This window comes from Limanda limanda, chromosome 2, assembly GCF_963576545.1.
Source record: "Limanda limanda chromosome 2, fLimLim1.1, whole genome shotgun sequence".
In the NCBI taxonomy this organism is placed as follows: domain Eukaryota; kingdom Metazoa; phylum Chordata; class Actinopteri; order Pleuronectiformes; family Pleuronectidae; genus Limanda; species Limanda limanda.
This window is the reverse complement of record NC_083637.1, coordinates 19,719,966-19,737,912: the sequence shown is the minus strand read 5'-3', so window position 1 is coordinate 19,737,912 and position 17,947 is coordinate 19,719,966. Positions and strand designations below refer to the sequence as shown.

At 42.5% G+C, this 17,947-nt stretch overlaps 1 protein-coding gene across 1 annotated transcript; it reads left to right on the top strand.

Annotated features, from left to right (window-relative positions):
* Window positions 1–1,962: 1,962 nt before the first annotated feature.
* evpla (envoplakin a) lies at window positions 1,963–17,699 on the top strand. The gene is made up of 22 exons (XM_061067474.1): window positions 1,963–2,018; window positions 6,477–6,576; window positions 6,672–6,826; window positions 6,993–7,116; window positions 7,221–7,352; window positions 7,458–7,499; window positions 8,007–8,168; window positions 8,329–8,436; window positions 9,042–9,137; window positions 9,258–9,368; window positions 9,909–10,055; window positions 10,159–10,310; window positions 10,396–10,493; window positions 10,656–10,828; window positions 11,799–11,974; window positions 12,150–12,288; window positions 12,416–12,609; window positions 12,868–13,018; window positions 13,107–13,190; window positions 13,452–13,559; window positions 13,658–13,750; window positions 13,875–17,699. Exons 1-22 carry the CDS (start codon window positions 1,963–1,965, stop codon window positions 17,262–17,264), a joined length of 5,991 nt encoding a protein of 1,996 aa, XP_060923457.1. The 3' UTR covers window positions 17,265–17,699.
* The last annotated feature ends 248 nt before the right edge of the window (window positions 17,700–17,947 follow it).

Genomic DNA, 17,947 nt, shown 5'->3' with positions numbered 1-17,947 from the left:
TGACGGCGATAGCCCAAAGCCTCGGAGTCCAGTCTGTCTTATTTCGGCTAATCCTTCGCAGTTTACTCGGCCCACGAAGGAGGCCATCTTTGTGAGGCAGGTAGACTGTTGCATCTTTTGAAGGACGCAGTTCTGGTTAACATAGCTATGATAAACACGTAGTAAACATAGCTATGGTAAACATTAGCAATGTCTTTGTGTACAACATTCGTGTTTAGACCAACGCAGCACTAAATCTTGGTTTTATTTCTAACAATTAAAACTGGTTTTACCATTTAACCATTACACCCTCTACTTGACCACAATGACGTGTTGAGTTTAATCGAGGGTGAAATTTGAAGTCACCAAAAATAAAGAGTATCTGTTTTTCCAGACAGGTGGACGCACCCAGAGCGAGAGACTGTGTGACTGGACACTTCAGAAATGTATGTCCCCCACTCCGCTGCAAAGAAAGCTGCCCAACTGCATTCCTCACCATGTTTTCCTTTTGTTGACACGCTGCAGATTGACGCCCTGATCCTGAATGACTGGCATGTCGGAAGAAGGTACTCACCGGACTTCGCAACTTTAAGCTATTCTTTGTTTCTATCTCCCGTCTCTTCATCTGCATAGTGAATACTATGACATGTGCCTCTATATGGCAGCGTTATGTAACAGTCTTCTCTCCATTGTTGACCGTATACACTGTGTGTGTGTTTGTAGCATCAAGTCTAACTGAGCCCTGGCTGAGGGTTATCACAGGTAACAGAGCAGGTGAAAAGCTCAATATTCATACAATCAGCCTTAGATTTTAGAGTCATGAAAAATAAAGAGAAGAAGGGAAGAGGATGGTTTTGAATCCAGTCACTGTTTAATATTTCGTCAAATACGGCACATTTTAAAATGAGAACTAAATGAGACAACAAGATGTTGGGAAACTTGACAAGAATTAAGTCATTTTGGAAAATAATTATAATGGTATATTTTGCAAGGAGTTTTGCCTCTGCCAGCTGTGGCCGGAGGCTTCACATTTTCAGTTTGTCTCCCTTTTTTACAATGCGATTGGAGGGAATCTCTTCCAATTTACCCCACTCGTTCAGGGTGAACTCATTACATTTTAGAGGTCATAGGCTAAGGTCAATATGGCCTCATGAATTTAACATCTTAGGAGCGCCAGGTGGAAATTTGGTGGCGACGTTCAGTTGGACTCAGAGATGAACCAGTTGTAACTCTGTAGTCAAAGGTCAATGTCCCTGTGATCTCACAAATGTTAAGTCACGATTGGTAAAACTCTAGGTTAGGTTTGGTTAAGGTTAGTTGTAGGGTCAGATTTAGGTTTAGGATAGGGTTAGGTTAGGTTCAGGTCTAGGTGTAGGTTAATGCTATGTTAGGGTTAGGCAATCGGTAACCATGGTTAAGTTTAGAGTTAGTCTCCAGGAAATCAAAGTAATTCCATGTAAAGTTCTCTGAAGTAATGAAGGCAAGAATGTGTTTGTGTGTGTTAATGTGTGTGTGTTATTACTACTACTTCATCCTTGTACTGCTGCAGGAAACAAAATTCCGCTACACAGTCACTCCTTGTTTCACTCTGTAGGAATTTTGTGTTCTTCCAACCCCATGAAGAATGCATCTGTGGACGGGCCTCTGCTGCGCTGAGATTTGATAGTGTGTCAGGGCCCCGATGAAAAGGAAGGGCAGGGCAAAAGGTGGAGGAAAGGAAGAGTGCGACAAACAAGTCGGTCCGGTCTTCCCCCCCTTGCAAGGTGGATGTCTGGGCGGTGACACACCTGCTCACCTGTCTGGGAGGAGCAGCCAGCGCTTAACACTGACTGTGACGTGACTGTGTGTCAGCTGAGTGTGTTTGAAAGGAACCAGAGGGAGAGGAGAGACAGAGTGGCAGCCGCAGAGTGAGGAAGACACAGAAGGAGTAAGAGATAGAAAGATTTCAGTGGGATCTCGGCTTGACCCCCCACGACCTCCAGGATGTTGAAGAAAAAGGAGAGTAAGGACGGTACCCTCAAGCTCTCGGGCAAGAACAAGTGAGTGTTTTTCCCCAGCCTGACAACTGTGTCAAGTTTCCTGTGCATGCCTTTGTCCTCTTTCTCTCCGGTGCTGTGGTAGCCCTCCTTTATTTTATGGCAGGGTTGAGAAATAAAGTCTGAAGTGCAAGTGTGCAGATGGGAAACTGATTTAAGGTTGTGTTAGGGTTAAATCTCAGGGAAGGGGAAAGCATTTTGAGTTGTTTGCCAGCCCGCGAACAGAGTCCGAGGTCAGGTTTACTTTGAAAAACATGAGGTGGGACAGTTTGCTTCAGGACAACAGGGGGAACTAGTGAAACTGTGTTTATGAGTTAAAGTGACTTTAGAAGTCAACCAGAACCGGCTTGTTGCTGATCAGATTATAATGAGGCAAAAAATAGCATCCTCTCCGAACCATGTGTGTGCCTGTGTGTTGATTTAAATATCAGAAGATTAGCGTAGCCAGGCATTGGGTCTTTATCCAGACACTCTGCCTACAACCGAGATCAAAAAGGAAACAAGCGCAACCTGATGTCCAACGTTTTTAAAACAAAATGCAGCTTAAAGCACAATTAACTGCCTGAAAGTGTAAAGAAATCTCCAGAGCCAGATTACTTTGATGGTACTGAAGGAACAGCAGTGTGCTCACGCCACTCTTGTATTCATGTGATTTCTTGGACATACTGATGTGGCTTTCAACCGAGCTGAAACTGAGGAATAGTTTCTTCTTCTCTGTCCTTTGTGGACACTGGTGTGGCTCCACAGGCAGCTAGTTTCACCTGCCCTGGTGGTGTTGTCGGCCGAGGTGTGATGAGGGCTGGGCCGTCCGTACTGCTCAGCTGGTTTCTTTCTCTCACGTGGGCGTTGGTCTAGAACTGTACTTTTTATGGTGTGACACAGGACATGGTGCTGCAGTTCATGTGGCTGTTCAGAAATCACTTGTCACATCAAAAGTGTAGAACAGGGCAGCGATTGGTGATGAATTTCATTAATCTCAATGAATTCCTTTTTTAAATAATCAATTCTTTTTTTTTTCAGTAAAAGTTTTCCAAGAATCCTAAGAGATGATTTTAAGTTAAGTTAATTTGTCAAAGTCAAACAGTTCAGTCAACAGTCAAAAAACGAGATATGATGCATATATATCTATCATAATACAGAGAAAATCAGCACATTTCTGAAACTGGATCCTGAGATAAATGGAGTAAATGTTTAAAATTTGGCTTCAAGAATAACTATTAATTAGTAATCAAAATCATTATCAACTAAGTTTTCAAAATTTGACTAATCAACTAATCTACTTTATTCTTTCAACTTTAATTTGAGGTTGTGACATGAAACAATTTCATACTTTGTTCTGCTGGTTTGACGTTAAAGACGCACCCAGTGTCGCTTTCCAGGGGAATGACACCAGGGAGTCAACATAGTGGTGTGTGTGTGTGTGAGTGAGGATCTCATCTGGTTCTGCCCATGTAGAATCATGTTGCGGGTCGCACAGTAATTTAATAATGACACTGAGTCCATGACCGAGAGAGGAAGAGTAAAGTACGCTCCAGACTCAAGGTCAAGTTTCTTCCTCTTGTTCGTGACAGTGGCTGAGATGGTGAGAACTGGGGACACACCTGCAGTAACACGGTCACCAGCCTGGAAACTGTTTTGATCATATGAATAATCACATTTCTCATGTTTCCATGTAAACATCATAATGAGATTATGATCAAAACCAGGAAAAGACTGAAAAACACCAGGATACAAACGCACATGTAACCACACTCACTGAGATGAGATGAGAGTTTCTCCAAACCTCATCTAACCCCACAATTAAACATAACTGTCATAACACAAACTGGCGATACTGTATCAGGGAGTGTTTCGCAGTGCTCGTTCTCTCATCTTCCAACTAACTAACCACAAAAAAAAAAAAATGATGACAAGCCCTTCTGAAATATGTGGGTTAGCCAGTTATCCTGCTTGGTCGTTGGATCAGTCACAGCTGTTTGGCTGTCCTGCCATGGTCAGACAAAAATTCAACTAAAACACTTAAGTCCTTATACAACACAGTATATCGGTAAAGATATTTTGATCAGAGCGCCTTTGAAAGTTTGCGTTCAGCTCACTAAACACAAAAGACGACAGAGATGTTTCCACTGTTGACACAAAGGATCACAGTTATTAGATTAACACCAGCAGCAGCCATCGATCACTAAGAGTTAAACTAATCACACACACACAGAGAGTGAACCCCCCCCCACACACACACCCAACACTAGACAGTAGTGCTTTAATCAGGGGAAACAAACACTCTTACAAAAAGCCCCTGTCTGATGCACACACACACAATGACAGTGAGGTGAGAGTGTGGCCTGTCATTCAACTTTTTTGAGTTCGCAGGAAAGGAAGACGACACTCGTTCGACAGGATGAACAGAAATCTTTCATTCATGTCTTCAGCAAACAGGAGGATGATAGTTAGTCGACCACTAGTCACAACTGTTGCCTCGAGCAAAAGAGCACACACACCCACACACAGACACACTCAGACACACACAGACACACACACACCCACCCACCCACACACACACACACACACACACCGACACACAGACACACTCAGACACACAAACACCCACACACACCCACACACACACACACACACACACACACACACACACACACACACACACACACACACACACACACACACACTCACACACACACACACACACACACACTCACACGCACAAAACACGTGTGTGTGTGTGTGTGTGTGTGTGTGTGTGTGTGTGTGTGTACCTGTCTCTCCTGCTGAGTGAGCAGGAAGAGGGAGGCCATTGTCAGAGTGCTTGCAGAACCAGATCAGCTCACACCTCAGTGAGTCAGTGCAGGAGGAGGTGACACACGTTTCCACATTCCTCCCCCGTCGCTCCATCATTAACGAGCTATGTGAAATGTGCTGTCAGCTCCTTGTAACTCTACATTATACAACATATGCTTGTTTCTCCCCAGCGAGACACATTTGTACTCTGAGGTGACTTCGGTATGTGGGTCAATCAGCGAGCGAGGTGCTGGATGGTTTGCCAACATTCTTTGGTTCGGTGTCACACATCAGAGAGGATTAAATGTATGAATGAAATCTGTTGAGGTTACACAATCAGCCCTGTTGTTAAATCTCTCAGCGAAAAGAGAAGAGTTCAGCATGTCCTATACTCAGTGATTTATGATGCACCGGCTAAAAAACTGCTTGTGGGGTTTCTCCTCCTCTCCTCTCACCAACTGGTGTGTGATTTAATATGTGTGACAATGATGTAGGAACTTATATTTCAAAATATATATATGTACAACAGATACACCAGTAATTATTCCTTAGTCCTTTAAAACGTAAACCTTATAAATTCAGTAAGATATTCAACCTGTGAAGCAGATGTTGAAGAAAATCCTAATGATCATTTATAATAATAATAATACATTTCATTTGTATGGCACTTTTAAAAATGCTCCAAGACATTTTATAGAATTGCAAAAAAAAACAGACAGGGGTTACACATCATAATCAAACCTTATTCACTGTAAGTGAGAAGAATAAGAAAAAATGTCCTTGTGGGTTTAACTGCAATTTTACCACAAACATCACCTTAGTCAATAGTCTGCAAAGATCCCTAATTCACCTCCCTTCTTTAAACACACCTTCTTATGAGTTTTGACAACAATTACATTGATTCCTAATACATCATTTATCAAAACTCACAAGATCGTGTGCAAAAAAAACAACTGAGTAACCCCAGCAGAGACAGAGGAAGTGAGAGTCTCAGTGGAATCAGTGGAACTTGTAGTATGTAAGGAACGCTCTGGGTGTGGCACCCGACAGCGAAACAGCATATCCTCATACTGACCCTGCACCACGCCATCAGCCCACGAGACAATGTAGGATTAGTCAAGTAGTTCTCGGTCAACAGACAAAAATCAGATGATAAACGAGTTAAAAAAAATTCTTTCTTTGCGAAAATAATCTTAAATGTGATGATCAAAGTCGTCTGACAACATGTCTGGGCTCTTTAGTTCATATTAAAAAAATCCACACATTCTTCTTTGCTTCTGTTTATGAAAATATCTCTTTTGTGGTCTGGAGCAGTGTATTAAAAATTTCCCTTCACTCTATTAGTTTGGTTTGGTCTTCTAACAACAAAAGACACCAAAAAGCTGAGGATATTCTTCCTGTCTTTGTGTTTTTTAAGATTTGTTTTTTTCTGGTAATCAAAGTTTGTACCTTGTCCTAGTTCATTTAAGTTTAGGAGGCAGAATGTAAGTCATCATCAGGTACATGTCAAACAAAAAAGCAGATAGGAAGTTCCAGCCACCTCCACATGCTCTTGGACTGTAAGTGGAACATGAGAGAGGAACAGAGAATCAGTTCTATGATGCTCCGTCTGACCAGTGCTTTCAGTGGTTTAATCTGAGACCCCTCCCCTTCTCCTCACCCTCCCAGGACCCAGGCTGGTAACCTGGCCTTGTTGGTCGCCCAGATGCAAAAGAATGCCGACCAGGTGGAGAAAGACATCCTCCGGTCAGAGGAGATGCTGGCTGTGGTGAGGATGACACACACACCAGCTAATGATACCATCATGTTTACTGGCTGCCCTTTTTAAAATAAATTCCTGTGTCCATCGTCTTCCTCCACCAGGATGCAGAAAACGAGAAGAAAGAGCTGCCCTTTAAGCATCAGGATGAGATCTCAACCAAACTGGGCGAGGCCGAGGGTCTGCTGAAGGACCTGTTCCTGGATGTGGACAAGGCCAAGAAGCTCAAACACCCGCAGACCAGAGAGATAGAGAGCGAGTGAGTATTCACCTCAGCACCGAGCAGCACCACGCAGGACGTGTGGAGCCTACAGAAACTATACTGAGGATCAAATAATAGAATCCTTTATTAGTCCCACTATGATTGAACACTGTGGGTCAACATGGATATTAACCAGTGATCTTTATTTCTCTGGCGACTCCAGTGTCATCCACCTCCATGACCGCTGGCTGAAGGACTGCGCCTTCTACCGAGAAATCTATGAACAGATTGATGATGTCTCGCTGATGCCCAGAATTGACTGGGGGCCTGTTTTCAGCAAGAAGGAAGTAGGTCTCACTCTCCTGTTATTAACACAGGCGGCCTCCTCCTGTCAGACATGCCCCTTTCATACCATCAGCAAAGTTCATGTGTTGATTGTCTGTGCTCACAGAAAGAGCTGAAAGTGGAGGACTACGGCCCCACAATGGCCGACCTGGAGAAGCAGATTGCCTCTCACAACATCCTGCACAAAGAGATCGAGGCGTACAGCTCGCAGCTCAACGTCAGCTCTGCTGGCAACAAGGTGAGCTGAGGCGTTTTCCACGAAACCTTCAATGAAGCCTTCTTTACTCTCTTTGAAAAATGATTTGCAGCAGCCTGTAACACATGCTCTTCTCTCGTTTTGTAGGAGAACTATTTGATTTTGAAGAAACAATACAACAACATGCTGGTGAGTTCAACATTTAAAAAAATCTTTAATGAATGAATGAATGAATGATTTAAATGTAATATTAACACTCAGAGTCCAGAGGATTACATTTTAGCACAAAATAGATTAAAATACTTACAAAGAAGAAAAGAAGAAACGAGAAAATGTTATATAAACATATAAATCATTATGTAAATTATTCATTCCCATGAATAAGACATTTTTCCTTTAATATGAACATCTATCAGATGATATGAGAAATGTTGCTTTTTCTTTAAAATCACAAAAATCTACTCTGACCATGTTTAACAACTATTTATTTTAATTATATGTATTATCTTTATCCGAATAATACAAAATACTACACTTTTAAGTTATTCTCTATCTTCTCCCAATGTTTCATTTGATTTGTTAGACCTTATATAGCATTAGTGAATTACAAAAAGGTAAACGCTCCCTCATTCACAGTTTCATTTTGACTTTTAAAATCTTCAGGTTTCACCCAATGTTTTTTTTTTCTTTTCCCAGGACAACTCCAAGTGGCGTCACCACTACCTGAACAGCCTGTACGAATACATGCAGGGCTGCAACAAGGAGCTGGGTTTCCTGGCAGAAGAGCAGGATAAGATCAAGAAGCAGGACTGGAGCGACCGCATGGTGGACCCACCTGATGTCCGCCGGCAGTACGAGGTATGGACTGACTTAGCAGTGAAAGAATGAAATCTGAATAATGAAATGGTTTTGCCTGTCTTAATGATCCAATACATATTATCTGTAATAAAGCTGTTCTATACTGGGATGAGGAAAAGCGCTGTAAAAAAGAACGGCACTTTGATTTGATCTCAATCAGAACTTCAAGAACAACAATCTGCTGTCCCACGAGGGCGAGGTGAACAAAGTCCAGGATGAAGGCGACAGACTGGTGGAACTGAAGCACCCTGCCAGTGCCACCATACAGGTACATGTCATTCACATCCTTCACACACACACTGCCAGCACAGCCACCAGGGGCAACATATGGTACAGACTCTTGCCTGAGGACACTTTGGCAGCCAGGGATCTAACTACGGACCTTCTGACTAGTGTACATCCCGCTAGACTTCCTGAGCCACCACCACTCAAATGTGCAAACACTGCAGAACCACATTTCTAAACTATATAAACTGAAACACTCACATTGAAGATACCACCTGAGAGGTGGTTTAGCATGTGGACACAAAGCCCTGGAGAAATTATCAGTAGAACACAATCTTAAAAAAAAACCTCCAGAATTGCCTTGTACACCCTGTTTTTAACTCGCCTGATTGCAATTAAGTATTGAGGGTAACTTAATAAAAATTGTTAAAGCAAAACTTTGGTAAGTTTACAAAGCCATTACATATTCTTTTATATATTCTTTCTTCACGTTATTTAAAAATAACAGTAAGTCAAGCAATTTCAAGTTTTGTTTTTTTACAGTGCATTTAACCTTAAGACTTTTCATTAAAGTATAATATATTAGGGTCTTTTTTGAATGTTACTTAAATCCAGGTTGATTTTAACTGTAACCATCATAATTTCCAGACTCAGAAAGATAATGTGCGAAACGAGTGGCAGAAATTCCTCAATCTCTGTATTTGTCAAGAGACACATCTGGACAACGTGGAGGATTTCAAAAAGGTAAATATAAAACTCAGTACACAACAAATTTGATAAGTATGTGTCGAGACCAAAAGCATGTTTTGTCTTTTTGGGTTTGACAGCAAAGCTTTAGAAAAATATTTTTGTGCTATTTTCCAGTACCAACTGGACACGGAGCAACTATCAGAGACACTGACCAAACTCAACAACAACCTGGACCCAAAGACCATCAGCAAGAAGGGCAACTCGGAGACGCTGCTGCAGCTCGAGGTACAGGAGAACCACTAAAGTCCGGACAACCCACTTGGTTTAAAGATTGAACAAATGGCAGGAGAAGAAAGAAAAGAAAGGCTGGGGGGAATACAGATTGAAGTTTTAAATACACTGAAGGATTTGAGTGTTGGTCTATTTATGTGGTTTTACTACCTTGTAAGGTACTATAACATTATTGTTTTTATCATTTTTGTTTCTATATTTGTCCGCAAGGCTATTGTTTCTTTTTTTAATTTACACTTTTTTTCACATATTGTGTCTTTAGTATTTGCAATTTCCTTTTTCTGTGCCCAAATAAAAAAGTTAAAATTAACTTCACCTGAGCTGTGAATTCAGATCATATGAGGTATTTTGTTTTGAAAACCAGGGGAAACAGAGTATATATTCCTTATGTAGTACATTGCTTTTGGAAACTGAATGTCTTACCTCTTGTGGAGAAAAATTTGATGAAGGAAGACATATGAGATGATGATTTTGACGACCATGAGATGCGTGTGCCTGACGTATGTTTTTCTGTCTGTGTCTGTTTCCCACCAGGGAGAGGAGAAGGCTGTGCAGAACTCTGAGCAGCTGCTGGCCGACCTGAGGAGACGCAGCACCACCATCGCTCCTCTGAAGCTACGACGCGTCACCCCCAACAGACCCATCACAGTGGAGTCTCTGTGTGACTGGGAGACAGACAAGGTGGAGCTTTGTAGCTTTGTCAGACACAAAGAAAAAACATGCTGCAGTTTCTCATCTGAACTGTCTGACATGTGCTTTATTTGTTGTTATTATCATTATCCAGGATTCTCTGGCCAGAGGAGAGAAGCTCACCCTGAAAACAAACTCAGACGATAACTGGAACCTCATCACTACTGATGGGGCAACTAAAACTTTCCCAGGAGTCTGCTTCCAGATCCCACCTCCTGACCCAGATGCCATCAACAAAGTGGACCTGTAAATAACGCACCGCTGTACTTTTTTGCCAAATAATGACACAACAAATAATGTCATTATAATTAATGTCTCTCTGTGTCATCAGCTTGGGTGGTGAACTGGGAGACATCAAGAAGAGAAGAGCTGCTCTGGTGGCGTCGCTGAAGAATCACAAATCAGATGTCTCCAGGTCCCTAAAATCAGGTCACTTTCTAAACATTACACCTTCAAATATTTTAGTCATATTGAATCATTGATTTCCGTTTTATCAAACCATAAAAATCATTCACCATCAGTTGCACAGGTTTCGTTTTATAGCCAGAATAAGACCAGTCAATGATTCAACTTCCCCGTTCCTTCATTCAGCCCCACTGTCTTCAGCTCCAATGGACCCCAAAGCAGCAGCTCTGGCCCAACAGCTGGACAGGCTGGACAATGACCTGGTCAGCGCTGAGGAGAGCATGCTGAGCCGCCTGCGAGCCCCGCTGAACCGCAGCGACCCAGCTGGAGATCTGGCCAAAAGGCTGAGGGAGCAGGAGGTGAGAGGATAAAACTCAGCACTGACACTTTAAACTATTAGAGTTATCTCTGTCAGTTCCTAAATGTGTGTAGGATTACCAATTTAATTTAGGTTTGAACAGCATCCACCAAACGGCCTGATTTTCAAGTTGATCATAATTCACTGGTAGTAGTGTTTATGCTCAATGAGTTGTGGGAATTTTAAACTTCTTCATCAGACCAAACAACGTTATCACACTTTGCAATTTTAAATTCAAGACACATCACACACATTCAGAACACACACTCACCTACAATTATGTGACAAACCGTACTGCAACTATAGATACAAATTACTGTTTATCATTTATATATTATTAATAGGGTTATGTCACGATGTCACTGTTTGTTTTTAGCTGTATTCAATCATATAATGCTGAATTTCTGGTCCCTCCGTCAGGTTATCTGCATGAGCCCATCGCTGTTTGTGAAATTACTGATTGTAGTTGACATTGTGGGGAAACTTCTGAGTAAAACATTTAGATTTCTCCGGATGATTTGATAAAGCCCAGTATTTATTATATCTGGTTTCTGGAAAGTGAACACTTGTGCCATCTTAAAAAATGCCCAGTCCAGGCTATTTTTCTTCGGGAAGCTCCGGCCCTTTGACTTAACCAGGTCACTCCTGCGGGTTTAAACTCAGAGCACAGAAACAAGTTCAATAACCTGATAAAGAAGGCAGGATCCATTATTGATTTGACCCCTGACTCGTTAGAGGTGATCACAGAGGGAAAAACAGGGAGGAAGTTCAGAAGTGTTGATCCAAAGTATTATATTGTTGGTGAACTGAGGAGCTCTTTTAGTGACAGACTTGATTTATCTTGCCCATTGCCTTCCGTATGTGCAGGATGCATTCAGTTTCCCCCTTTAGGGATTAATAAAGTATCATGTATCACATCGTATCATATTGTATTACATCATATCTAAAGACTCTACCTTTGTTCCTCACAGCAAGCTGCCATGGCCCTGAAGTCTCTGGAGCAGCAGAAGCTGGCGGCACAGGCCGACCTGCAGCCTCTTCTGTCCAAAGACCCGGCCGGCACCTCCTCTGGACTGCCGCTCAAACTGACTGCTGCCAACAACAAGCACGACAGCATCGCTGCACTCGCTGACCTCTACAGCAAGAAGTAAACAGATATTCTGTTTGGGAAGTTGCATACATGCATTTGAATGGTGGAGGGGTTTGTGATAATGTTGTGATAAGTTACATATAGAAAGCATTATAGGTGTAGGTCTGCCAAACACTGCTCTTCAAAAAAAAATTGTCAGTGCACTTTTTAAACATTTATCCCTCTTTTTCAGAGCAAGTGCATCTCTCAACCTGGAAAGACAGATCAATAAGGTGGATGGTCTTGTCTCTGCGTTTGAGAAGAGCCTGAGTGAAGACGGATCAATCCCTGATGTGCCAAATGCAATTCCAGCCCATGCTGACAACATCCAGGTTAGGAAGTCTTCAATCTAACATTTCTTTCAAATTGCCCCATAAGAAGTGATTCTCTTATGCATAGATTCAGTATAGAGTTGATATATTTTAAATTGCATGTCTCCATCTCCTGTGTTGTATTCAGTACCAGCGTAAGTCTGTGGCAGCAGCTCAGGACGACATGAAGAAGCTGAGTCTGGATCTGGAGACCACGGAGCAGCTGTGCAGCTCTATGCAGCAGGGCTACCAGGAGTACTGCCCTGACATCCAGCGCCAGAGAAGGGAAGTCAAGCAGCTGCAGACCCGCTACGCAAACGCTGCCAACCAGCTGAAGGAGAGGTGGGAATAATGCTGCAAATAAAATAAATATATTAGAGCCCAATTTGGCAGAAACTGGCATTTGTGATTATTATTCAAATTACATACAAACAGCACATAAAGATAGCAGATATGATTTGGGTTTTGTAAAGTGATGTGGTTAAATTAGATAGATGATTCATCAGATATAAATAGGGCCAAAATAAACCTGAGCTAAACCACTAGGCATTAGCATTTTAAAATCATCATGATGATAATTGTCTTGATCAATCCTTTCAGAGAAAACATCTTACAAGAAGCTGGGCCCAAGAATCAGGAGTTCCAGAGCACATCCAAATCCCTCAACTCCTTCCTGAACAGCCAGCCGACAAACAAGATAAGCTACAATGACGATCTGTCCCAGATCGCTGCTAAGCAGATCTCCCAAGAGGTGAGAGCTTCCCCTGACTATACAGAATGAAGTGCATGGTACTTAATCTAATTTGCTCACAGTAACTAATGATAAATTGTCACTGCAGAGGGTAATGGATGACCTGAAGAGGAAGGGAGATGACATGGACAGGGTGGCTGACCTGTCTCTGGACCTGCAGAATCTTCTCAATGTAAGAATCAAATGGGTCCTTATTAAATGCCGTAAACATATAATATAAAAGAGAGGAGGGCTTTGAGTTCTGGAAAAAGAAAACACAGAATCCGTAATGTCACCCTCAGAAAGAAACAATTGTATTTCTTAAGTACGTACTGGCTGTTGTTTTAAAAAACACATTTATTTTTAAAATAGTCAACAAATGGCAGTACAAGTGCGCTTGCAAATCTAATAAATGAGGCATGAAGACGGCCTAATTCTTCACATTTCTTATCAGGAGTACGATACCAATGTTGATAAATACAACAGTACACTTGAGGATGCTGGTGCCAGTATTCCAAAGAAACCCAAAATGCTCACCCTGGCTGATGCTGTTCAGAAAGAGGTAAGATTTCAACTTTATAGATTTGTATAATATTTAAACACTTGACGTTTGATTAGTATATGTGACTGAGGGAATGTTTACACTCTATTTTGTTGCAGGAAAAGGATCTGATGAACCGTTATGCTAAAGCAACAGCTGAAAACACCCAGTCCCAAAAACAGATGGACTTGGCTAAGAATCTACTTGTACAAGTAAGAGAATGGGGCATCAATGAATTCCTTGTATTGTTTTTGTATCTTTCATTGGTTTCATTACTAGTTAAAACCAAATTACATCACCGAACAAATCTAATTCTTTTACGTTCTTCTCTTGCAGAATGAAGATAAAATTCAAGTGGTGGCTAGGAACCAAGTGCATCTTGAAAGCCAGCAGAAAAGCGCTTTTGAGTTGGACGTTTTGTTTAAAGAGCTGGAGGAAGAGAAGGAAAGGACAACTCATGCTGACACAGAGCTGAGAACCTATAAAGACAGGATGATGTCGCTGAAGAGTCGGAGAGGAGTGGAACGCATTGAGGAAAAAGAGGTGCTGCAATATTACCGCGACCCAAAACTGGAAAGTGATTTGACCGATCTGCAGAAAACACTGCATGAAGAGTCCCTGAGATGTAGAACCACCCATACTGATGTTGAGGTGCTAAACCAAAAAATCACCATCCTGGAAGATACCCTCAAGAACACCAAACCCAAACTGGTGACAAAAGAGGTGACAGAGTTTGAGAAAGATCCTCAGCTAGACGTAGAGGCCAGTAAGCTGAGAGATGAAATAGGCAGGATGAGAGATGAAATTCGAGTGCGAGACGGGGAGCAGATTCAGATAAAAACAGAGGTCACGATTCTCGAGCAGAAGCAAGCACCAGTCAGAGAGAGGGTGGTGAAGAAGGAGGTGTTGAAAGTAGAAAAAGACCCAGAGATGATAAGAGCAGTGAAAACCATTGAGATGGAAATTTCTGATGAAAACAAAACGATGAAACTCCTCAATGATGACATCTTCCAAACAAGGAGTCAGATTAATGCGCTTGAAAGACTAATTCCTAATATCCAGCCTAAGATCATCACTAAGGAAATAAAGAGGATTGAACAAGATCCCGACCTCATCGCTGAATCTAAGAAGATACGAACAAGCCTGGAGGAAGAGAGGGTTGAAAACGACTCTTTGTCCAGAGAGGTGATGAGCCTACACAGCCGCTATAGAGAAGTTCAAGACTTGAAACCAAAAATCGAGATGAAGGAAATTGTGAATGAGCTCTACCGGATAGATCCCAATACAGAGGTGGAGATAATGCGACTAAGGAAAGATATACAAGAGTCCAACAAGCTGCGCACTGATATAGACAGGAATCTCACTGAGGTCAAATCTGAGCTGAATATTCTTCATTCTCAACCACCAAAGGTGGAGCACAAGGAAGTTCTCCAAGAGGTGGTTAAGGAGGAGAGGAGCCCTGAAAATGAGAGAGAGATTCAGAGGCTAAATGATCAGGTGAACCATTTACACACCACTTACAACACCCTCCAGGACCAGGTGAAACCACTCAGGAATGACAGGGATCAATGGAAGGCGGAAAGGTCCAAGATAGAAACCAAAGTTCTCACTAGAGAAGTCATCAAGTATGAACCTGATCCACTGTTAGAGAAAGAGGCTGACCGCTTGAGAAGAGATGTGCGGGATGAGGCACAGTTGCGGCGCAACACTGAGGAGATGGTGTTTGACCTGCAAAACAAATACATTCTGTTGGAGAGACAGAAACCCGAGGAGAAGGTGGTTGTGAAGGAAGTTTTGCGCGTACAGAAGGACCAAAGGCAGATAGTTGAGCATGAGCGGCTGTGCAGGAACCTGGATGAAGAAGTAATGACCCGGCGTCAGGTAGATCTGGAGCTGCAGCAGCTAAGAACAAAGGTGGAAGACAAAGAGAGGCTCCTCAGAGAGAGTGATGAGCACCAAAAGAGGATTGCAGCTGAGTCTGAACTTCGAGAGATCCGATTCCGTATTACACAGTTGGAAAATGCCCCACCTCCTGTTGAGGAAAGTATAGTAGTTGAGGAAGTACTGAAGGTTGAGAGAGACCCAAAACTGGAGAGATTGACAAATAATGTTCGGGCAGACATGGACAAAGAAACCAGTGATATCCTGCGTCACCAGAGAGAGATCCGCAACATCACTGCAAGGCTTGAGATCCTGCAGAGGGAAAAGTCTGTTGAAAAGACAGTGTATAAAGAGATTGTCCGTGTTGAAAAAGACCAGGCTGTTGAAAGTGAAAGGGATCGCTTGAGGGAACAGGTGTCTCAGCATAAATTCTCCAGACAGGACCTTGAAGATGAAATTAGACGTGCCAATGATAAAATCAACTTTCTGACAAACAACAAGTCGAGTACTTCAAGAGAGGAGAATACCATTGTTTTGAACAAGGACGCCCTAGAGAGGGAGAAGGACAATCTCACGCGGGAGCTCAGGACACTCGAGACCAAGAAACATGACATGGGCATGTCTTACAAGCAGCAGACTCGACTAATGAGTGAGAGAAGCCAGTCGAGCAGGCAGAAGAGCCTTAGGATGGACTCTGACGTACAGCGTTTTGAAAGGGAGATCCTGGATGAAAAAGACAAGATCCATCTTCGAGACAGCACAATCCGAGATCTTCTGCTAAAACTCCAGCGAGAGGACCAGACAGAGACAAGGACCAAAGAAACCAATGTCTCCACCAAAATCACAATTTTAGACCCAGAAACAGGCAAAGACATGTCTCCTTACGATGCCTACGTTGAGGGCCTGATTGATCGTAAACAGTACATTCATCTGCAGGAGCTGGAGTGTGACTGGGAAGAGATTACCTCCCTAGGACCTGATGGGGAGACCTCTGTGCTGCAGGATCGCAAAAGTGGCAAGCAGTACTCAATCAGAGAAGCCCTGAGGGAAGGCCGGCTGAAAGAGTATGATCTACAACAGTACAAAAAAGGCAAGATTCCCATCTCAGAGTTTGCCTTGCTGGTCGCCGGTGACAATAAAAAGGAACTCCAGTTTAACTCAATCACTCCAAAGACCACCACAACAGTTAACTCAACCCCCCAAAGCCTCTCCACTGCTAAAGAAATCAACCCAGTTGCTGGAGTAATCGATACAAACACTGACACCTGCTATACAATACGCAGCGCCACCCTGCGTAAACTGATTGATCCCACCACTGCCCAAAAACTTCTGGAGGCTCAGGCAGCAACAGGCGGCATCATTGACATCACCACCAGAGAGAGGTGCACAGTTCACAAGGCAGCCGCCAGAGGCCTCATCGAGGACAGTCAACTCCAGAGGCTACTCAATGCCCAAAAGGCTTTCGCTGGTGTTGAAGACCCCGTTACCAGAGAGTGTTTGTCCGTAGGAGAGGCCGTTCAGAAAGGCTGGATGCCGAAGGACACCGGCATTCACTACATGGAGGCACAGCACTTGACAGGAGGGCTGGTCAATCCCAGCACTGGCCGCAGAGTAAGCATCTCTGATGCCAGTCGGTCCAAAATGATCGACAGCACATTAATGAGGGAGCTGCAGGCCGAGACAACCTACATCAAAGATATTGTAGATCCAATCACAAAGGAGAAGATCAACTACAAACAAGCTCTGGATCGCTGTAAGAAGGACCCAGTGTCCGGATTACCAATGCTGCCTGCCTCCTCCAAAGATTCATCAGGGTACAGCTCTACTAGATATGCAAGATTCTAGATATGTTTACAGCATACTTGGAGTACTTATCTGATGTGTCTTTGATGTGATAAAAATGTACTATTATATATGGGGACTCCATATGAAATCAATACATTAATTACAATGTACATTTTGACTCAGGAAAAGTCTTCTACTGCAAAGCTTTCCATCTAGCCTAAATGTTTGCTGTGGAGTTGCCTTTGTTTACCAAACATATCTGACTTTGGCAGATGTTTTTTGATTTAATTTAACAACAGAGAATATATTTGCAGTTTATCTTTGATATTATTGTAATAGGGATACTGGGACATGGTGCAATCCTATTTACCAAGATTGTTGATGATTGATCCTGTATTGTACATGGGCTATCCTTGACTTTGTTCACTTTAAAGCTCAATCTTGTTTGATACTTAATTTTGAAACAATTACCAATAAATTTAAATTATAATGGTCCATTGACTCCCTCTTTTTTGATGCTGTGTAGTCTTTTGAGAAAAACACAGAAGCAGGTCGGTAGACAACTGTTTTACAAATTTCACAACAAACTCTGACTGACTTAAACCACAACTTCCCACACTCATGCACCTTTCAGGACCAAATAAGGGAGAAGAGGGTGGGTTCCTCCATTGATATCAAATAAACAGATTAGTTAACATGAACATTCTGTTTTCAAAAATCTGGGTAACATCTTCCCCAGATAA

Coding starts and splice junctions, on each gene's coding strand:
- evpla (XM_061067474.1), top strand. CDS start 1,963: ATGTTGAAGAAAAAGGAGAGTAAGGACGGTACCCTCAAGCTCTCGGGC. Junction 7,117..7,220: donor CTGTTTTCAGCAAGAAGGAA/GTAGGTCTCACT, acceptor CTGTGCTCACAG/AAAGAGCTGAAAGTGGAGGA. Junction 10,494..10,655: donor CTCCAGGTCCCTAAAATCAG/GTCACTTTCTAA, acceptor TCCTTCATTCAG/CCCCACTGTCTTCAGCTCCA.